The sequence below is a fragment of the Pseudorasbora parva genome, chromosome 10 (genome assembly GCF_024679245.1).
Source record: "Pseudorasbora parva isolate DD20220531a chromosome 10, ASM2467924v1, whole genome shotgun sequence".
NCBI classification, from domain to species: domain Eukaryota; kingdom Metazoa; phylum Chordata; class Actinopteri; order Cypriniformes; family Gobionidae; genus Pseudorasbora; species Pseudorasbora parva.
In genome coordinates, this window is record NC_090181.1 from 29,274,815 (window position 1) to 29,298,426 (window position 23,612).

General features: G+C 36.6%; 2 protein-coding genes across 2 annotated transcripts in view; one reads left to right on the plus strand and one right to left on the minus strand.

The window, feature by feature from the left end:
* The window catches only part of bach2a (BTB and CNC homology 1, basic leucine zipper transcription factor 2a), a 36,135-nt gene extending 23,066 nt beyond the window's left edge, over positions 1 to 13,069 (minus strand). Inside the window, exon 1 of the mRNA XM_067455776.1 lies at positions 12,744 to 13,069. The gene's annotated coding sequence lies outside the window, so the exon portion shown is untranslated. The remainder of the gene's footprint in view (positions 1 to 12,743) is intronic.
* A 2,798-nt stretch (positions 13,070 to 15,867) lies between these two features.
* Positions 15,868 to 23,223, plus strand: manea (mannosidase, endo-alpha). Its single transcript, XM_067454648.1, has 5 exons — positions 15,868 to 16,007; positions 16,622 to 17,239; positions 17,324 to 17,433; positions 17,531 to 17,607; positions 22,147 to 23,223. The coding sequence occupies exons 2-5, from the start codon at positions 16,738 to 16,740 to the stop codon at positions 22,781 to 22,783; spliced, it is 1,326 nt and encodes a 441-aa protein (XP_067310749.1). The 5' UTR covers positions 15,868 to 16,007; positions 16,622 to 16,737; the 3' UTR covers positions 22,784 to 23,223.
* Positions 23,224 to 23,612: the final 389 nt, after the last annotated feature.

A 23,612-nucleotide genomic window follows, 5' to 3' on the forward strand; every position in this document is an offset into this window, starting at 1 on the left:
GACCTACTTCAAACAGAGGATAAGAGTCACATCTCCTCTTTCATCTGTCTGTCAAAGCGGAAGATTCCGGTAAAATACAAAAAAACGCAGCAGTAAGCATCGTGACACTTATATTCAAAGGAATAATAGAGATGAGATGGGGGTGTAGCTAGAGATTTGTGCATGCTACTTCAGCATGAATGCATCTTGAGGCTATACATTTGGATTTGCAGACTGAAGCTGCAATGGCTGAGATATGCATAATTGCATAAAATGCTCAGTAATGCATAGAACAATCTCGGGAATCTTTTGTCAAATATGCAAAAACGTCTCTTAAAGAAACGTACACTAGCGAGACTTATCCGGCACCATTAAAATGTTACTCTTGTATCATTTTAAGAATAAATTATGAATCTACAGAAAATGAATATACTGTGTGGATTCTGGAATCCACTGCCGCTTGCCCGCTTCAATGTATATAATATAAATTATACAATTTATGTAGTAATATAATTTTATGGAATTAACACTCTCCATGCATTTACTCTTTTTTTAAACTATATTTAAACACAGAATAAATGGTAAATAGCAGAATAGAATTCAGTACCAGGTATGTCTTTACCTCTTACTGAGAGATAGAACATGCCATCAGTATGTTTTGGGAAAGTTTCAGAAAGTGGCCTACAACCTCCTTGTGAGACTTGAAGCTGGGAGCTGATGAAACGGCAAACTAATCTTCAGTAAAAAGAAGAAAAAAAAACCCTTCTGACTCCTGGTCTTCATTCATCATATCTGGTCCTTAGTTCTCTTAACTGTAAATTCCCCTACAGTTTTGGTGGAGGATGCGGGCATCGATCCCGATACCTCTCGCAAAACTGTAGGGGAATTTACAACTGAAGACACAGACCACCATTCCATTGCATCACTCAATATTAAAGGGGTCATGAATTGAGAAATCAACTTTCCCTTGAGCTTTTGAGACATAAAATGCCATGGTAATATAAGAATCTCCTGTAAGTTTCAGAGCTGAAAACTTCCATGTTAGTCAAAGAAAAGCTTTTATTGACACCAGGCCCAGCAAACGAGAGATCTGAGAACATGCCACACCTTGATGTCATCGTGCGGTGAAACACCGCCTCAACAGAAGAACAATGCCAATATGATTCTGTAGCTCTGCCCAATGATTAATACCTCACATGACATAGGCCTACATAGAGCTAAACTGGATCGAACTTCTAAGCAATAAACATCCACATAAACTTAATTCGGATTCCTATCATATGAATGCATGGATGAACTTTACTTTTAATGAAAATCCAGCTCAAGTGGAGAAGACATTGCGTGTTTGTTCCTTCATTTGACCACAGATTTGTTTGTAAACATGAGACTGGACTTGCAAACAGGATGAGATTACATGAATGAATTAAGCAATGTGAAGCATGTTTTTTATGTGATAGTATTGCATTGTTACATATTGTTTGACATCTATTTTGTGCATGTGTCTAACTGAACATACCTTAGCATGCTGTCAAAGGCTGAAGAATCCTTTATTTGTGGTGTTGTTGGTTCATTGCAATTCAGGATCAGACTTGGGTATGAATGGGTCAGTGCATGCTTGCAAAGCCCAATGTCCTGGGGCTATGTGTTTTCCAGACAGGCTACTAAAACAAAGGCCCAACCTGCCGACGGCAGGACAGACCGATCTTAAACAGTGAAAAAAAAAATCCCTACATTATTTGCGTTGTTCACTGTATTGACTTAAAATCTTAATGAAAAAATAACTTCAGCGATTGTTTGATCATGCTGTCTGCAGCATACTTGGCATGTGTGTGTGTGTGTGTGTGTGTGTGTGTGTGTGTGTGTGTGTGTGTGTGTGCTTGTGTGTGTGTGTGTGTATATATATATATATTATATATATATATATATATATATATATATATATATATATAAAATACCTAAAGAACAAAAGCATTATAAGCTCAAGCAGTGCGAGCAGAAAAAAACACTAAGAAATCAGAGCGTGCCATGTTAATGTGCAGAATGTACACACACACACACACACACACACACACACACACACACACACACACACACACACACACACACACACACACACACACACACACACACACACAGTCGGAATATGGTTGTCGTTGTCGTGTTTGTATTGTTTCTCATTTTCATGTTGAGAGAAACTATAACATTATTGGATGATGATGATATCGCGTGAGAAAACCTGCCTGACACACATTGTGAAGACAAAGATAACGGTTAATTGAAGTTTAAGTGAAGCACTGTGTTTTCTGTTCTTAAACACTCTACGAAACTTAAAGGAAGCATTTTTCTCGAGAACATTTTTGCTATCATAAGTTATCTCGCTCTCATGCGCTTACTCGCATTCGTGAACGCAGTGATCTCTGTATTTCCTCATTCCACTGGTGTTTGGATTTCATGTGATTCTCGTTTCTGGTGGGGATATTATGATAACTCAGTTTCATTAACTGATTTTATCAAAAGTAACTCCCTTTTGTAAGATCCTTTTTTTTCAATTGTCATCTAATTCCAAACAACGCGAGGCAGACGGCGACATTATGTGATCAAATACACTCAACTTATTTACCCACTCCACAGCGCCATGGCCACCCAGTGGATTTAGTTATAATTGTGAGATTTAGATGGATTTCTCATAGATCCACTGCATCTAGTCTGCCAGCAAATCAATGCAGTAAAATTCGAATAGTATTTTTAGCTTTCGAATATTAATTACAGATAGAATATTCAACTATTCGAATATTCGTGCACACCCCTAATTGATTCCGATTGCCGTTTCCCCACATGATTTAAAAACAACTCCCACATGTACTGATGAGGAGCTGAAGTTTTGCCCCCTCAAATTGATAAGTTTTATTATATCAAGTGCTGTGAGAAAAGGCTATGAATCTCCATCTTCAACATCCTCACATGTAATATAGCCTGCTAACCAGGACATCTCCTTTATGTGTACAGATGTGGCATAATGACACAAACATATGCTTGAATTTCCAGCGGAAATCCACCAGTACCACTGGAATTAAAAACATTACAAGCTTACCGTTTAAATCGAGCTACGGTAAGCAGATAGTTTTGAAAACTGGCTGGTTATGTACTTAGTGAGGCACGCCTATCAAAACCGAGCATGCAGGAGTGAGGCTCAAAACCAGGTTAGAAAATAGCCTATTACTAAACCATGTGAACATCATAAGTTGACCTCAGACAACAGTATAAAAAAACTAGAATGTGCATTTCCTGAAGAAAATGTGAGGGGTGCTTGCAGTGGCAAACCTTGGAACCCGGTTGCTACCCTACACTGCTGGCATGTTGCTAACATGATGTTAACATGATTAGCATAATTAGCTAACATGATTAACATGTTCTTGCGGAGTATGTTGCAGCCTTTAATCGTGTTAGTATTTACGTTAACAACATGTTAATTATGTTAACATGATAGGAACATGTTAATTGTGTTAGCTAATCATGCTAATCATGTTACCATTATGTTAGCAAAATGTTAATTGTGTAAGCATCATGTTAGCAAAACATGTTAATCATGTTAGCTAATTATGCTAATTAACCACGTCATTTCGTTCTCCCAGCCCTGGTTTGGGAGTTCTCGCAGCTTGTTCTCGACACATCGTCTGAGCTAGGGATGCACGATATTGGATTTTTGCCGATATCCGATATGCCGATATTTTTCAGCTCATTTTGGCCGATGCCGATACCGATGCCGATATATATGCTTATTTTTTCCCTTTGTTTGGAAACAACACCATTTTGAGCAAAAACTATTTTTTTCATTCTGGTTTCAGATTTCTGAGGTATCCTTACTAAAAGGATTCTTGTTGAAGATAAATAAATGTTAATAAAGTTCTTTTTATGATAAGAGTATATTAAAGCTCAGAAAATAACAATAATAAAGTCAGTAATTTTTCACCCCAGATGCAGCTGTAACCTAAATATTGTATTTTTGGATTTAACGTTTGTGCACATGAAGTGGGGGTGGCATGACATCCATTGATGCTGTCTTTAATTCTACAATTATTGTAGAGATCGTTGGATTATTTTTCATCATCCATTTCGTAAAATTTTATAACAGATTAATACGCTGTATATAAAAGTATTTAATTTACAAGTGTCATGCTTGTGATTTATGACATCATTACTGATTTGTTTATTCAGAACAAGAAGTAACTTCAATTTATTTGTGTATTCTACTTTTCATTGTATTACTGTAACAACAGCGCCCCCACTACATGTATAAATATATAGCGGTCTAGCTGGAGGGCACTAGGACCTGGAGGAGCTACTGCTGCCCGCACGCGCTAGAGAGTGGGGAGACGCTCGGGCTTGTTTTGGGCTAGTTTTGTTGTGAAAACGTGTTGTGAAAACGTGGCAAATCTGCTGCTGACGGTCACGTCCTTCTGTACGTGCATTCAGAAATTCAAGGCAGCATTTAAAAACAGTCAGTATAACTGTTTACAATTACTGTACATGCAATGTATTTTCTTGTTTTCACTTGAAGAATGACCGCAATGCTGACATGGTCTCATCGCTGTAGCACTCCTTGCACACGTGAGTTATTGCAGGCGCATATCAACACCTTATCATATCGGCAAGGCATATCGGCATAATGTTTTCATATCGGCCGCCGATGTATCCGATGTCGTGCCAATAATATCGTGCATCCCTAGTCTGAGCAGAACTTTTTTCTTGCGGGTGTCCGAGAAGTATTGTGTGATTGGTCAGAGATTCAATGTGGGCGTGGTTAATGCAGAGAAGCGCAGATGATCGACACCTGCTTTTCTCGTGAAGTATGGAATGTACTGCCAGAACGAACTTTGTTCTTGTTCTTGCCACCTCGAGAAAACAAACAAATTTCTTTGTTCTTGCAGAGTATGTTCCAAGCTTAACATGTCATTAGCATGATTAGTTAACACGATTAACATGTTGCTAACATGATGCTTACACAATTAACATGTTAACACAATGAAAATAATGCTAACACAGTGTTTCCCACACATAGACTTATTTGCTGTGGTCCGCCACAGAATCAACACCAGCCGCCACATATTGCGCTTCGTCAATTTTTTACGCTATTTAAAGGACAAATGCATATTAGTTGAGCTGCATTTCCTTAGCTCTCCCTCCGCCTTTCGCGCGTCTCTCACACACTCAGTCACAAACACACTCACTCAGTCAGTCAGTCAGTCAGTCAGTCAGTCAGTCAGTCACTGACTCACTGACTCACTCACTCACTGACTCACTGACTCACTGACTCACTGACTCACTGACTCACTGACTCACTGACTCACTGACTCACTGACTCACTGACTCACTCACTCACTCACTCACTCACTCACTCACTCACTCACTCACACTCAGTCACACACTCAGTCACACACTCAGTCACACACTCAGTCACACTTTTAGGCCTGTCACAATAACATTTTGCTGGGCAATAAATTGGCCAAGAAATTATTGCGATAAACGATAATATTGTCGTTCTGAGACCATTTTCATCATCTAAAATAATGATAATGGCATAATAATGCAGGTACATTTTTTCAAAGATCAAGAAACTTTTATTTCTAAAGACAATTTAACACATAAACATTTAAAACATTTAAAACACCCACAATAAATGACCAAAACAACCCAAAACAAAAAATAAAATGGATGAAAACTGCAACAGATGAGGTGCATCTTAGGGGTGGCACAGTTCACAAAACCCACGGTTCAGTTCAGTACAGTTCTTGTTTTTTTCTTTTAATCTTTAACACTCCAGAAATTTACTTCAGCATATGATATATAACTTAATTATCAACAATTTAGGATACAGTATTAAAAAAAGTTATATCTTGTAATCATGCACAAACTTGACTTGACCATCTCTGAGGAAATCTAGGTGAGATTTTGATACAGCAAGAGAGAAGACATTGATGATGCTTTTCATTTATTTGGCAAAAAAAGGGAATGCCTGTTACTATTTCTACAGGAACTTATGTGCCTTTTTTAGCACACAAAGATTGAACAGAAGAATTAACTTGCATTTATCAAACTGCCAACTTCAGTGTAGCTTTAAGCCTCATTTATACTCAACGCATCAGCACAAGCGCAAGGTGCGCGGCAAAAATGACATCAACGCGAGACCCCATTTCGCTTGGTGATGTGCACGTCATATTTTGTAACTTTGTGTGCATCTCCACAACTGAAGAAGCACGAGTTCCAGACAAATCTGGCTGAGCATGAAGTTTCACCACACCAGCACCCGGCCTGCATGTCGATATAAACACCAGGCTTGTGCACAATTCAGAATTGAATTGAGAATGACCCCTAAATTCCAATTCAATTCTTGAATTTAAATTGAATTTGAATTGATGTCAATAACAGGAAGTGGAACTACAATTCAAATTTAAATTAAAGGAAGTAGAATTGAAATTCGAAATTGAATTAAAGGAAGTAGAATTGAAATTCAAGGAAAATTCAAAGAAATTCATATACATGTCCATCTTGCCATAGTAGCTTCCCCTGCCCCTGTTGAGGGAATCTTTAGTGTTGCAGGAAAGATCTTCAGAGCAAAACGCTGCAGACTCAATGATAAAACATTTGAGGAGCGATTGAGAATTAGATGCTGCAGTGTTGCTCAGTGAGTTTTGCACTGGAATAAATGATAACTGCATTTACAATAACTTTGTGTTATTTTATTACTTTCAAATAAAATTATCAAATTATCTGTAGCCTGACAAGCCAGACCCACATCAAGTTTGGTCTGGAAACTCACCATTGACAATTTTGAGGCTTGAATTGAGGAACCGATTAAGCTGATAAAATTGACACATGAAGTGTGTCATGAGAGCCATTTTTGCTATCCTCAAGTGTCGTTTGATGATTCGACTTTGTCAGTTCCGCCTGACAATGCACATGTTTGGACAGATGCAAATGTTGGGGGCGTGCATATAAATGATCCCCAACGCTTGCATCACGGTTGGGTTTAAGTTGAGAAGCACTTCTTTTTCCGTTGAGTTTTTGATTTACGAGATTTACATAAGAAGTAGGAGGCATTGGTGTTTGAGACTCACAGTATGTGATGTCCATGTACTGAACTCTTGTCATTTCACTATGGCAAGGTTAATTAAATTTTTCATTCTAGGGCACCTTTAATTGAATAACATAACTAAAAGTCAAATTTTCAATTTATTCTAAATATATATACACACACACACATTTCAAAATCAACTTAAATTGAAAAAGCACATTCCACTAATAAGATTTCATTAATCATAAAAACTACTGAAGAATTATGTAATAAGGTTACCATAATTTTTTTAAAGTAGATACTGTGTAATATTTTTACAGTGTAGATGCGCGTAATGAAATTGTGTTATTAAATTACAAAATTAATGTAATTGTTACATTACTGAGGTAAAATGAGTAATTCAATTAGTTACTAATCATATTAAAAGGAAATTGCTTTGTATTGAGAAAGTAATCCAAAACACATTTATAATGGGTAACTTATAACAGTTTAAGCAATTATATTTCCAAAGTAACCTTCCTAATAGTGTTGTCACGATACCAAAATTATGACTTCGATACGATATCAGACTAAAATATCGATATATCGATACTAAATCGATACCACAGTAAAATAAATAAATACATAAATAAATAAGATAAGATGCTTAATATGACAACAGAACTTGTTATTATTCATTGTTTTTTTACTAAAAATTCATGTGGCCAGCATGTTCCTTAGGGTTGGGCATTGTTTTGATTTGAACAATTACTGATCAATTGATCAATTACTATTAAAATTATCTCACAAATTTTTGCTATCTCAATGTATTTTTTACAATGGGGTAATTGTGTTGCAATAGCTTACACACAGCACAAGAAAGCTTGATTTCTAATGGTAAATTTAATTTAAAAAGACGAGTAAACAGTAATAAAATAAGAACAAATAAACAGATTACAAACAATAGCACAAATAAATGCAATAGAATAGAAGATACAAATTAAACAGACTGCTTTATTTTTCAGGTAAGTCTAACATTCAGATAAGAAACTGAATTAAAAAAATGCATAGTAATTACATTTAAAACAACACTGGATAATGTTCTTTGTAAAAAATTCAATAGCGTACAGATGAAACTATTAAAGTTACACAAGTTGATCAGTCAAGTGCAGTTGATCGTTTGTGTTTTTGTAGTTTGAATAACAAATGACTGCGGTCCCTTTAAGACTAACGGACGCATGGATTCTAAACACGGTTCCTGTTACTCGTTCTTCCTGAACTGTTTGCGACTGTGTTTACGTTAATACTCTTCCAGATGTGCACTGATAATTCTTTGAGTGTATTTGACCAATAATAAGCTGGAAAAGGAAGCAAATGTTTGCACTTGTATCATGTCAGAGGCGGCTTTATTAGGGTAGGCTATGTGTGTGTGCGCTTAAGATGTGGAGCACGAAATCTGCGGGGATTAGTAGAATTAATTTATGTGCAATCCCGCGCGAAATTCAGACCGATCACTCACTAACACTAACACACTGTCATGAGGAAAAAGTCCAGCAGAACGCGCGTTCGCCGTGCTCAGAGGTTAACCGGGCTGAGTGAGAATATGCCGGTGTGTGTCAACTCGCTTTCGGTCGGAGAGGAGAGCGCAGCTGATATCGATACTGTAAAAACTGAGAATCGTATCGTTTCAGATATTCCATTATCGATATATATCGAAATATCGATATTTTTGACAACACTACTTCCTAACACTGAATGTATGTGAGATTCAACACATTCTTTCAGTTGTGTGACTGTGGAATTTCTTTGAATTTTCATGAATTTAATTACTTTAATTAACTACTTCCTGTCATTCAAATTCAAATTCAACTTCCTGTGGGGCAGAGTCAATTGAAGATATCCCTCTCTGCAATTTGGTTGTTAGGGTGCTTGATAATGGTTGCTAGGGCAGGGCTAGGAAGTGCTAAATGTGATTTGTGATTGGCTGTTGATGCCCTGAGTCAAACAAACCCATCCTTATGTTACTAATGTTATGTTGCTAAGGAGCTCTAAATGGTTGCTAGGGCATGGCTGGATAGCTTCACGGTGATCCTGAGATAGTGATTGGTTGCCTGAGTAAATTGAGCCCTCGCTCTTGTCTCTGTGTCACTGTGAACCAGATATATGGTCAATACAAAATCCCTATGCAAGTTCTCATAGTAGAAAAAAACGCATGCGTTTAATGGGACGCCCCTCCCTATAGTAAGTCAATGGGGAAATTTGGGCCGCTCTTGCACCCCATGGGTACAACTTATACCACCCGAATTGCGATGTATGTTCTGACAGAGCCTGTCAGCCTCTTCAAATGTGGTAAGTCACAAGTTTCTCCAAAATTCCTCACTCTGAGCTATGAGTGGTCAAAATTCACCGCAATTGTCAATGGTAATTTTTTCGGCTACTAAAATATATATTTGTAATCTTTTGATTCGTTTATGGTGTTTTTTTTCTTGTTTATTTTCTTTTTCTTTTAAAAGACAAAAATAATAAATATTATATTTTTCTACATTACTATTCCCCTTCCCTCTCTCCAATGCCATACACCGCCGTGAAGTAATAAATAAAATATATACACTTACGCACGCACGCACACATATGTATATACACATTATACATTTTGGCAGTTCAGTATCATTATTACAACATTTACCATATTAGGCCATCCTGTGTAATTTAAATAATAATAAAAAAAACTGTATTTCACAACTTTACCACAAAGGAAATCTCATAATGACCCCATTATCTTTGTATTTTCTTGGATTGAGTCGACCTCTCAGCAGTCCAACAGGAAGTGAATCAGTACTCAGTAGCTTCATCAAGTCCAAGTCAGTTAATAAATGACAGCTGTGTTCAAGTGCATTCCAGCACTGTTTCCATATGAGCATTAGAGGCATTAATATTAATAATATCAACCTGGGACTTCATTATTAGCTGTGAACTGCTTTAAATCGCAGTACATGTGTGTACAGGAGGGGCATACGAGCAATATTGTGGTGAAAATAATACACGCAGACAGCCAAACTGAAACTAAGTGAGCAAAAACAAAACTCTCAACACATCTTTCATTGATTTGATGCTGCGGAGACTGCGTAAAATTGCACACACAGTAGTGCAGCCTTTTTGTGTTAGTTAATATTAGTGCTTGACAATTTAACACAATTATCATACTAAAACCTGTACCTTATGGTATGGACATTAATTATTTAATCAAACAAATTATGATTGAGAATTTCTTTTCAACGCGATCAGACAAAATGGCTTAAAACTTCCCATGGTCTTAGACTGAAAGAGGGCGTTTTTTGAATTAGGCCAGTTTTGAACCGGGCCATCAAACAACCACTCAGAAACCCTAGCAGCCAGATTCAATGCACAAAAAACACGGAGAACATTTTAATAAATGTATAGCAAGTCATTTTTGAGTATGATAATTTTGTCTCAAACCTAAATACTGTATGCTGTGTACAGTGCAGCTCTTGCATTGAGACATTTCATCTTCCACTGCTGAACCCTGAAGGTCGCGTATAGGCTTCATGGTGACTCGAGCGCTTCGTGACACAGAACCGGAATTCTGTTTGCTTTATCAAACTATTACAGAAGCAGTATTCAGTCAATAAAGAAACATCTGTTATGTTGCAAACATGCACAAGACAAATAACATCTGTTTCTCAACCGGTGATAAGCGACAAAGCCACAACTGCTGACAGAACAGGTGCTTTCATCAGAAGAGCAAACCCCTGTTACATGACTAAGGAGAGGTTTCTGCGCAGTCAACAGCCAAGACGAGTCATTGATTAGGCTGTGGCCATTGATTTGACCGGTCTAAACAACTTATATAGATTGTATATGGGAGCTGCAAGGTTTTGGAGGAAAAAATTCAGATCTTTGCTGTCATAAAGATACGCTGAACACCAGTAATTGGTGCTGATGGGTAGCTGAATCTCATTATCACATTAAGACCAAGATTTCTCATCATGATATTACCACACTAAGGTCACAGCTCTAAATTAAGATGTAGGTAGGTGTCAGAGACATAAAGCTTTTTTTATACAGGTGGTTATTCTATCTAATATATCGGAATATTTATAGAATATGGTGAAATTTTCCACAACGAACACAGGAAATCAGCTACTTTGCTTCACCACAGGTACCTGTAAACATCTCTTCTCACAGGATGTAAACCACAAACACTTCATCCACCCATATAAGCGTCTCTCATACCCTCCCTGCTTAATCAAAAACACATCAAATCTGTGTCTATGTGGTTTCATATTCAGTTACAGAAGAGATAAGACAAAGAAGATATTTCAGAAGAGATTCTGCAGTATATGGATTTTGAAACTGGTGCGGTTCAAAATTGAGTAAAAAGAAAGCATCAAACACAAGCTCGTTTTGGAAGGCTGACAGCCACCAACCAATGCCCTTTCACACTTCTTCTTTCAGTACAAGTACAACATAGTGATGCAATTCCTCAATTTGTTTTAATATCCATTTCAACATCCCCACAATGAAAAAGAATCCAAATATAAGAAACTGTAAGAAACAATCAAAATTATTACTTTTGCATTTGAACAATGACTTGGTTATCGTGGATCTTCACTAGCTTTACTCCCTCCCCCCTCCACACCCAAGTCATCACACCTCTATTTAAAGACATGACAATTTCTAGATAATTTCATGGTTTCGCGATAATTTCAAACGTCAACATTAGTCCACTTTTAAATGCAGCATGGACTCTGTCCCCAAAAGTCAAAACGGAGTAACTACACCAGCAAAAATTCCTTCAAAGTTCTTTTGATTTACTTTATATCCATTTTTCAAACTGTTTGCATAATTTGGAACATAGTATATTGCCTAAGATTAAGATTTCAGTCTTTTTTTTTTTTTTTACAGGAAAATAGATAAATACTTTTAATTTTTACATTTAATTATTTTTTTATTTTTATATATTCTGTTGTAATTTAAGTTAATGTTTTTGTAATGTTATTGTGTATTTTGCGTCATTTTAATATAGCCTACATAAAGTTAAACTAGCCTAAATGAAAATGAGAAGTCTATGTGTTGTATGCATGTAAACAGTGTATAAGTATTATCTATATGTAAATACACACCCATTTGTTTATATATTTAAGAAATATTTGCATATATATATATATATATATATATATATATATATATATATATATATATATATATATATATATACATATATACACACACACACACACACACACACACACACACTTAATTTTATTTCAGTTAATCTTCCCTTTATTCCAAGCAAGGAATATGTTTTTAATGGCTGTAGTTAATAACCCTGGGATGAACACAACATTTTGCCTTTGCATGATTGTAGCCTACTAATCAGACAGACAGACCAAAAAAATGCCATTAAATGTGGTCTTGCTGAATCAGTTTCCTATTGTCTCAGAGTGCAGTCGGTCCAACCCATAATTGTACCTGCCATGTCCTAGTGACTAAATGCAGCACGAACCTCCAGACCTAAAAATGTCAGTGCAGCTCCTCTGACTGACTGTACGTCCGAAACCGTTGACGTAAGCTTTCTCTCTGTGCTGCTGAGCTGCTGCTGTGCCTCTTCTGGTTCCATAATCAACTTACTCTTATTGACAAGAAGCTCACGCCGAGACAGAGCAGTACCGCAGGCGGCTTGTTCACTTACCTAAACTTTCACTCGTTCCTGCACGAAGATATTCTGCAAGACGCGTTCACATGGTCTCTTTCTTCGGGCTTCGTTAACAGCTGAAGGAGCGTGCACGGCTCTTCATTTCTTTAAAGCGGGAGGAATGAATGGTGTGTGTTCAGTGTCTCGTCTATGTTGGATTACATTCGAGACCGCGTGCTTTTGCTTTGCTCTTTGCTGATTGTGGCATTTCCAGCACGCGCCTCCTCTAAATTGCTACATTGTTGACATTGGGGCGATGACGTCATGGCGATGCGTCCATAGTAAAGAGATCAAAAACGAGCCATTCCGTGTTTCTGCAATTTGTGAATCTAATTTAACGTCTTAACACCTGTAAATGAATCACTTTCTGAAGTGTCACGTACTGCGGATAGGTGTATAACGCATTTTGCGTGCTAATGATTTCACAGATAATGGGATTTTGACACCTCGTGCAAGCAAGCGTTGACTTAAAGCCCTCTAGTCTAGAAAACATTACACTGCGTCTTCTTTTGGAACTTTGTTTAATTACGTTATAATTATTAATCACAATTAATTAATTTATTAATTAATAATAATATTTGTTTAATTCATCTTATTTGTATTTTATTTTAAGTTTTATCTAAAAAAATCATGTCATAGATTTAAATACTTTGTCAACTTTTGCAAGAAAGTAAAACTGTAGCAGTAACCTATGTTGTTGTAAGTTATTCACGGTGTAAAGAAGAAAGCAGCCTGATAAATCAGTTTGACCACATGCTCTCAGTCTTGAGACCATAACATTGAGTAATATCTTGCCTAAAAACCTATTTCCAATTTGCATAGCCCCAAAACTATAAGTTGCTATTTTTCATTCACATTTTTAAATAATTTTGCCTAAATACATTTTTAATAGTGCGGTCAAGTCGATTATTTGAGATTAATCTCATCCAAAATAAAAGTTTGTGTTGAAATGTGTATATTTGCATGTATAAATTGCATATATTTATATTGTTTATATTATATATGAATAGCCTATACATTTTATAATATATAATTATATATATATTATATATATTATATTATATATATATATTTTATAATATAAATATAACACATTAGGGCATGTTTTTGTGACATATGAGGACACAAATATGTATAATGGCATAGGTATGACATAGGTATTACAAGGAGAGGGTGACTTATGAGGACATTGGCCATGTCCCCACTTTTCAAAATGCTTATAAATCATACAGGATGAGTTTTTTTAGAAAGTAAAAATGCAGAATGTGTTCTGTGATGGGTAGGTTTAGGGGCAGGAGCAGTGTAAGGAGATAGAAAATACGGTTTGTACGGTATAAAAACCATTACGCCTATGGAATGTCCCCATATGTCACAAAAACAAATGACAGCACTAATTTTTTTACAGAAAGTACAATTGTAACAGTAGCTAGTTATAAAAATTGTGGAAGTTGGATGCAAACGCAGTTCAGGTTATTCATAATTTAAAAATAGATTCCATTTTATAGTGGTTGTATTTAGATTAGAGCAAGGCCAGAGTAAGCATAACAGCACTTAATCTCACTGTACCCCAAAGGAGCTGGCAAGCAATTATATGAATTATCGGGTTGTTGCAGGCGGCTCTTGCTTCTCCTTTGATTCTGATCCAAACAAGCCATAATTTCACTGTTAGGTTCAAAAATAACTGTGACAGATTCTCAAAGGCGCAGAGTGGCACTGACATCAAAGTCCTCTTTATCACAGAAAACGGAGACCTTAAGATGTGCAAAATGCCTCAGCTCTGCATCCATCCTCACAAAGCAGCAGTGGAACCTGTCATAGTGTACAATGGTGCACTTTGGAAATCATTGCTTTCTAGCTTTGTTTGAGTCACTGAAGTCATTTCAAAAACCAGGGATTTATTGTGATTTCTACAGCAGCTTAGTATTGTTGTTGGAGTATATATATGCAGTCTAAAATGTATGTCCAATAAGCTAGATATGGAAATTGTGTATGAATTCATTGTGCCTTTTATCATTTTAATTGTTATAGCAAAATTTTATTTTATCTCATTGATGCAATCTTGTGAAAATCCACAAGAACATAATGTATTTGCACATTATAATGTATATGTAGGCCTACATGTATTTTTTTTTTTACAGTCTATGATATATATTAAACCTTCAAGCAAGCACTCAGATAATTGAACAAACATGTCACAACGTGCTTAAAGGAATAGTTCCCCACAAAAATGAAAATTCTGTCTCCATTTACCCCCCTCAAGTTGTTGCAAACTGGCATGAGTTTCTTTATTCTGCTAAACAAAAAATAAGATATTTTGAAGAATGTTGGTAACGAAAGTTGATGGGCCCCATTGACTTCCATATTATTTTTCCCTATGGAAGTCAATGCGGTCCATCAACTATTTAGTTCCTAATATTCTTCAAAATGTTCTTTTGTGTTCAGCAGAAGAAATAAATACATACAAGTTTGAAACAGCGTGAGGGAGAGTGAATGGTGACCGAATTTTCAGTTGTTTTGTTTTTTGTTTTTAGTTAACTGTCCCTTTACTCCAGTATAATACTCCAGTACTTTATTTTAGTGCAAACAGTGCCCCCTCGTGGCTACAATTGAAAAATGTTTTAAAACTAAATATGAAAAAGAAAAAAAATCCCCAACATGTATTTATTTTAAACCCTATTATTTAGTACATGAAGAGTAGGCCTAAACCATTTAATATTACATTTAAGTTGTAAAACGACTGTGAAAGGATTTCGCACATTTTTTAATTTATTGCCATGGAAAACGCGAAACACCGCAGTGGAAAAGATATTTGAACTTAACCGATCCAAACCGACTACAGACAACAAGTGAATGAGACGATGAATTACTATAAACCACCGTCTGACAGCTGCCATAGCAGTCCGGGTAGATTTTCATAGCTCTTTACGAATCTATTTACGAATGCTACTGTGGAGAGTAGCTCATGAAATGGAGAAGACGTAGCTCATGAATTTATTAGGCTTCGTGCCGGGCCTTTCGCCAATGAATGTAAATGCTAGCTAATTATTATTCATGACTTCTCCATAATAGGAATTATAAAATGCGTCTCCCGTCCAATAGTTGGCAGCATAACTCACTTAACAGTTATAGCTACAATCGCCGAATAAACAGAACAGAAGAAAACCAGTTCATTGATACTTCCGTATATTAGTTTAAAGTGTCAGATATTTTCTGTACATAAGATGTGTCATTTGATGTCTGTCAAGACTAGAGAGTAGAGAGGTATGATGCTGCATATTTTTTTTGAAAATGTAATGATGATAAAATAATATGATTGCGTGTTTCAGTGTCAGTTAACGTTACACATGTAACGTTACCAGGGTTAAATAACTTAACCATATGGATGTATCTATTATATTTTGTGTTCACCCTCAGTGTTCATTGGTTGCTGTTTTAAGTCTAAAATATGTAAGTTTATAACAAAAATGTTGTTGTTTTTATTGTGGAATCCGTGTTATGTTGACTATTTTGATAGGTTAACCAAGTAAATGCAAGCTGTCCATGCATTTTTTGCGTACCAATATTGCCTGCAGTATGTTTAAATGAATATGCTGTTCCTCAAATCAATTTAGGAATGACCTATAAAATGAAAGACGAAAGATTTCCCCTTCTATCTTACTGCGTGCTTTGTATAAAACGGTGCGTAGGTTAAAAAGTTAGTGATTAATTTAGTCAAAGTTGTGCAATTAAGTTTACAAGATGACTTGATATAACTGTTTCATTTAAACATATTTATTATAGGATCATAATTATTTTATTAGATTACTTTAATAATTTAAATAAATACATAAAAACATCAATTTATTTAGTAACTTTATTTATTTATTTTTCTACAGCTGTTCCAGCAGAAGCCTATGAAGAATGGACCTTTCATTGAATTTCATTGAACATATTTGTTCCACCATTGACTGAGCATCTTCGGTGGAATGGACTTTAACCAACCTCCAGGGTAATGGCACGATTTAGGCGGAAATCATGTCTGGCACTTATTGCTTTAGCCTTGATCGTGTTTATTATAACTGTCATCTTAAAGTCTCTGAGCCCTGAGGAGAACAATTTTGGCAGTCAGTTTCCATTAAGACTTATTCCACCTCCAAGAGAAATGGAAAAAGATATCAAGGTCGTTGTATCCGTTAAACCTGTGCAGATGATACAGGCAGAGAAAGCTGATAACCTGGAGAACCAAATGCAAGATTTCCCTGAACCAAATTACAATGTGCACGCATTCTACTATGTATGGTATGGGAACCCTCAGTTTGATGGAAAGTATGTTCACTGGGATCATCAACTCTTACCACACTGGGACCCTAAAGTGGCCTCAGGTTATCCCACAGGACATCACCAGCCTCCTGATGACATCGGGGCAAATTTCTTCCCTGCACTGGGTCCATACAGCTCCAGAGACCCATCAGTTTTAGAGGAACACATGCGACAGCTCCGAACAGCTGCGGTTGGTGAGAAGCCTCTTTGAAACATATATTATGCAAACATACTATAGTTGCTCATTCCATCTACTGAATATGCTTTGCTTATTTCAGGTGTTCTAGCAGTTTCGTGGTATCCACGTAGCATGAAGGATGACAATGGTGAAGAAATTGATAACTTGCTGCCTTTGATTCTGGATGCAGCTAACAAATATCAGTTGAAGGTGTTGTAGATACAGATGAAGGCTTAATTCAGTCTTGCTTTTGCTTATTGCATAGTCTTGCTTGTGTCTCATGCTTTTTTTTGTGTATCCCTAACAGGTTGTTTTTCATATCGAACCATACAAGGGACGAGATGATGCTAATATGCGTGAAAATATTAAATATATTGTGGAGAGGTAGGTTTGATGTCTTTCATACTGCTCTTGCTAGTCATTTACTTATCTTAAAAAAGAGAATTTTTAACATTAGTTAAATGTATTGAGTTTTAGCTTTAAGGGATTAACAGTATATGACCTAAGAACAGTAGTGAAAAACGTAGACCAAGAGTCAGGAGTGCAATTAATTAAAGAAAAATGTACTGAAGAATAGTTTGCAGTTTTTATCAGCAGAAGCCAGCTTCAAGTCTCACAAGGAGTTTGTTGGCCGCACTCCCTCTGTCCCTCTCTCTCTGTCTTGTCGCCCTGCTTATCGTACATACAATTATCCCAACAGTTATACTGTTTTCAAGGACAATCCACGTCATTACTGTAAGGTGGATGATTCTGATTGGCTCAGAGAAAATGAATAGTCATAGTAAATTCCCACACAATGTCAGTTAATCAGATGCATGTGTCCTTAGATGTCTCACTTGTTGACGCTGTCAACCCGGAATTAGGCCCATAGTGACCTTCCAGCTCCGGAGCAGGCGCCAGCTTTTCCAGGACAACAAGTCCAAATGTCTCTTAGGATGTTCATTTTCAACACTGATCTGCAACACAGAATATTGCGCACAAACAAAGATACACAGTCTCTCCAAGGTTGGAGCTGATTAGGCTCCAATTCTGACTAGAATGTTCCCAAAAACATACTGATAACGTGCAGTCTCTCAGTGAGAGTACAGACAATAGTACAGCACAGGCAATATTTATCTTAAATCTTTAGTGTTTCCATAAAAGGAAATATAAAATGAATAAAATCCATATTTCATATCTGGAAGCCGGGCTTAGTGAGCAAACACGGTTTCTGCACTCCTGGCATGTTAGGGGTGTGTGATGCCTCCAAAATATATATGTGTATATATATATATATATATATATATATAGTCATTGACCCAAATGTAGAAATTAGTATTAAACTAGATTTAGTGACGGAATATGCTGAATACTGGATTTTCTGTAAATTGATTAAAAACAGAATAACTCGCATCGCATCAAATTTGAAATGTAGGAACTGGAATAGGCTTTGGTGCAAGTCTATTGATACAAAAATAATCATCATCAGTCAGTTGAGAATTTTAAATAAAATATAAAAAATATGCGTTCATCAAAATGTTAAGTCCCCCTTTAGTTAGTCATTTTATCAATTAAAACCAAGCAGCAACCTCCCACGATTTCTCTTGAAGCCAATACGTAAGTAATGTAAACTGCAATTCCTCAACAGGCCATTAGGGACAGGCTCCAGAAGGGAGTAGAATCTCATTGAGACCCCTGTTAAAATTCCCAACTTTACAGCAGAAAAAAACGTTTACACACTGGTACAAATTATGGTTTTGGTCTATACGGCTAATTTTGCCATTCATGACAACTGTGAGGGGGGTGAATTTTTTTATAACTCATTCGTTTATGTTATATAAAGCCTTAAAGGCTTGTTTGACTTCACCCAGCGATGCGCAGAATCGGTGGTTGACTTAAAGCAGTGCATGGCGGTTAGAAATTTTCTCCGACTTGAGGCAACGCCCGACGGCACGTGACTGTCGGGCGCGTATGTCAACAAAATACTGCGAGAGCGATTCGAGACCAGCCAGATGATGCAGCCGGTGCAGATTCTGAAGGGTGGCTGCAGGTGGATACAAGAGCTCTGATGACAACACAGCCGATCCATGATTGGCCGGATTCACTGCATGACAGCGATCATGTGCGTTTCGGGTTTATTCTAAAACCTTATGTTACACTAATGCTCACAAATCATTTATTTATAACAGTAAAACCTCTTCATGTAGTCGCGATGTTATATTGTCATGTTTATCAAACTAAAACTGATAAAAAACGTTGACACCACTTCATTGATAGTGGTGATCCAGCTCGTCTCTACTTTGCGCTTCAGAACGGTTTATCGGAATCCTATGGGTGACATCACAAACACTACGTCCATATTTTTTAACAGTCTATGATTAAAACTCATCTTTCATCAACAAAATTACATATTTAAAAAAAAATCGTCATGCCATAGAATAGCTTAAATGTAACTCTACACCCTTGCTTCATTTAGTATATGTGGAGCCATAAACATGCAAATTATCTCCGTCTCCACTCACACCAGCTCATAGACACTCGGTCAACTTCACTTTAGTAAACGCTGCACAAAGGTAAGATTAGCCTTTTGGCTATGTTATCAAACAGCAAATAATATGTTGCTAATGTTACATAAATAATGTAAAATCAGCTTTGAACAACTGCATGAAAGGCATGCAGTTTTAAAACATTAAATGAATTGCAACTTTAATAGAACACCATATATAATTATAAGATAAGCTTCTCTTACAGCTGGATTATTTTTAAAGGGATAATTCACCTAAAAATTAAAAATGTATGTTTATCTGCTTGCCCCTGGGGCATCCAAGATATAGTTGTGTTTGTTTCTTCAGTAGAAAACAAATGAAGATTTTTAACTCAACCGCTGCTCGTATAATGCATGTAAATATGGGGTGTTTTTCTATGAGAGTAAAAAACACATATACATATCCATATTAAACCCTGTGGTGACACGTTGATGTCTTAAAGGGGTACTTCATCGCTGGGAAGATGAATCTGTATTTAAACTGGGTCATTAATGTTGTAGAAATGTGAAATTATTTTTTAATTTGGTGCTTTCTAGACTGAGAAAAGACTCGTGTGAAAAGACTCTTGTCTCATGGGGATGAAAGACAACAATTCCCAGAATGCTTCACTGCCCTACGAGTCCACTTCCAAAGCCACCTACTAGATTACTGGATCACTTTCACTTTCCCACCTCAACGGCGTTCATTTTCATAAAATCAGTTCAGTTAGAGAACAGACACTACAATTGAAAACTGAACGTGTCTGTTCAATATAATGTGATTTAGCCGCTGAGGGAGTGTCATGGCATAAATGCTGCAAGAGTCAGATAACATTCACCATCATGAATGAGCTGAATGAGCTCTGGTGATGAGAGCTGAGGTAAACGCGTCCGTGCTCGCGGCATAAACATTCACAGCCCATGTTCAGTCTGGTGCGTTTTCAGTTCATGCATTAGGAAGCATAACTTTCATAAGAATTAATTTGAGAAATTGAAACACTCACTTTGCTCCGCGGCCGCACCGGTTATGAATGCCTGCAGCTGCGAGCTGAGCTGTGAGTGCGATCTTCCATCCGCCATGTGCCAGTTGAAAACATGCGGAAATAGCTCCCTCTGCTGGCTGTAGTCTTTAGCCTCTCGCCAAAAATTCCTGATAAAGAAAATTGATGATATTTGCGTCATCGGAGGAATTTTTCAAGAAATAAAATGCATGAATCTCTTGTCTCGGGGATATGAGGGGAGGGGGGGGGGGAAAGCAGAATCATTTGAATACACTCCAGGGTTTTTACTGATACAAAGCCATATGATAATCGCTGAAGTAACCCTTTAAGACACGAAACGAACGGTTTCTGTGAGAATTCGAACGGTATTTGTTAGTTTTAACCTCATATTTAATTTTTTACCTCATATAAGACGCATCTCATCTTGTATTTCCCAGCTCCTTTACTTCTGTTGAAGAAGGTCATAATACCGGTGCGATCATCTATCTATCTATCTATCTATCTATCTATCTATCTATCTATCTATATCTATATCTATCTATCTATCTATCTATCTATCTATCTATCTATCTATCTATCTATCTATCTATCTATCTATCTATCTAGATAGATAGATAGATAGATAGATTCCTTATTTAATCTATGTAAATATATATCTATGATCGCATCAGGTTTTGACCTTCTTCGATGGAAGTAATGGAGCAGGGGAATACTGGATGAGATTCGTCTTATATGAGGTAAAAAATAAAATAAATACTGTTTGGTTTCTCACAGAAACCGATCATTTCATGTCTTAAGACATCAGTGTCACCACAAGTCACAGGGTTTAATATGGATTCCTATGTGTATGTGTTGTTTACTTTCATAGAATTTCACCCCATTGACATGCATTATACGAGCAACGGTTGAGTTAAAAATCTTAATTTGTGTTCTACTGAAGAAACAAACACACCTACATCTTAGATGCCCTGGGGGTAAGCAGATAAACATTTTAAATTTTAACATTTTAAACAAAATTTAAATTTTGGGGTAAACAATCCCTTTAATGCACTTTCTTTATCTTGATGAATTTTCCGTTTTTTGATGCAAGGGCAGGATAACCTGTCACTCACACGACATCACAGCAATAGCAAACCACAGCAACGACCAAATCAATTCCCGATGGACAAAATCAAGTCCCACCCTAAAATTTTGCCTGTTTTTACTCAGATATACATCACAATAAGGAAAAAAAGGCCAGCACAACTTACGTTCCATGCAAAGTAAAACGATTGTTTTTGCTATTTTGTCCATAAGAAAAGCAATGATATTAATCTCTTAGTCTTCTGTAGTTAATCTAAATAATCCATAGTTTTCTATCATTGATGAATGAACAATTTATAGATGTGTTTAATAACACTTATATATTGCATTTTACAGGTATGGAAACCATCCTGCTTTTTATAGATACAAAACAAGCACTGGCAAATTGCTTCCTCTGTATTACATATATGACTCCTACTTACAAACTCCAGATGTTTGGGAACAACTGCTCAAGCCAAATGGTATATCGACAATCAGGGACACACCGTATGATGGCATCTTCATTGCACTTCTTGTGGAAGAAAAGCATAAGAAGGACATACAGGCGGCTGGATTTGATGGACTCTATACATATTTTGCAACCAATGGCTTTACGTATGGTTCCTCACATCACAACTGGAAATCCATCAAAACCTTCTGTGATCAAAATGACTTGATATTCATTCCAAGTATAGGGCCAGGCTACATCGACACTAGCATTAGGCCTTGGAACTCCCAGAATACAAGGAACCGCATTAATGGGAGGTATTATGAGAATGCTTTGAATGCTGCTGTGGCGGCAAGGCCACAGATTATCTCTATAACTTCATTCAATGAATGGCACGAAGGAACGCAAATCGAAAAGGCCGTCCCCAAGACATGGGGTAAAACTGTGTACCTTGACTACCTTCCTCATAAACCTTCAGTTTATTTAGAGTTAACACAAAAATGGGCTAGAAAATTCAGCGAGGAGCAGAAGAAATGGCTGGAGTAATTGATCTGCTTCATAGGTAATCCTGAAAAAGGAAGTAATGCCCTTTATAGTGGTTTAATTTCGTTCTATTTGAGTTGTGTGCAGTTTGTTTTACTTGCATGCCTTTTACCCCTCTATATGACAACTCGACCGATATAAACTCATCAAATATTAACACTAAATTGCAATCAGAAATATTACGCCTGGAAGCTGTTAATAAAAGAACAGTCCTGCTTTATAATTTAACCACTGTTTAGCCTAAAATGGAAATGGATCATGTTTATTTGGAAATATGCAAAAGGCTTTCAATATTCTCATATGATAGACTTTCTCTAACACAGTAAGTGTGTGCACACTGTGTCTCATTATTTTCATTTTATGGCCTTGCAATGACTTGATTACTTAATTTATTATTGATTATATTAATGGGAGTTATTAAATGAACAATAAATTATTTTAAAATAAAATAACGGTGTTGCTCATTTTCATACAGATGCAGTCATATGCCTATATTTAGCAGTAGTTTTTCTGTGCATTGCAGTGGATTCAAACAGCAATGAGGAATATAAAATATAATATTTACTGAATTGTTTCCTGCCAAATTGGGCGACAATTGTTCTTGAGTTGTTTGACTTAAGTTGCACGGCACGGGATAAATTGCACGCAATAAATTGATCGTGCTTAATGGAATGATCCAGTTTTAGGACAGTAAATTGTTAAATTAACACTGATTATTATATGCTGGATTGGAATAGGCTGCAAACCACCGAATTCAAACAGCATTGATGAACAAAGGAATAATCCTTGGGTACATAAATAATCCAGTCTAACGCCACTGTTGCATATTTCC

Bases quoted from the DNA above. Each gene is read 5' to 3' on its own strand.
- manea (XM_067454648.1), top strand. From the start codon at position 16,738: ATGGCACGATTTAGGCGGAAATCATGTCTGGCACTTATTGCTTTAGCC. The intron at 17,240-17,323 runs GTGAGAAGCCTC...TGCTTATTTCAG, and splicing joins GCTCCGAACAGCTGCGGTTG to GTGTTCTAGCAGTTTCGTGG. The intron at 17,434-17,530 runs GTGTTGTAGATA...TATCCCTAACAG, and splicing joins CTAACAAATATCAGTTGAAG to GTTGTTTTTCATATCGAACC.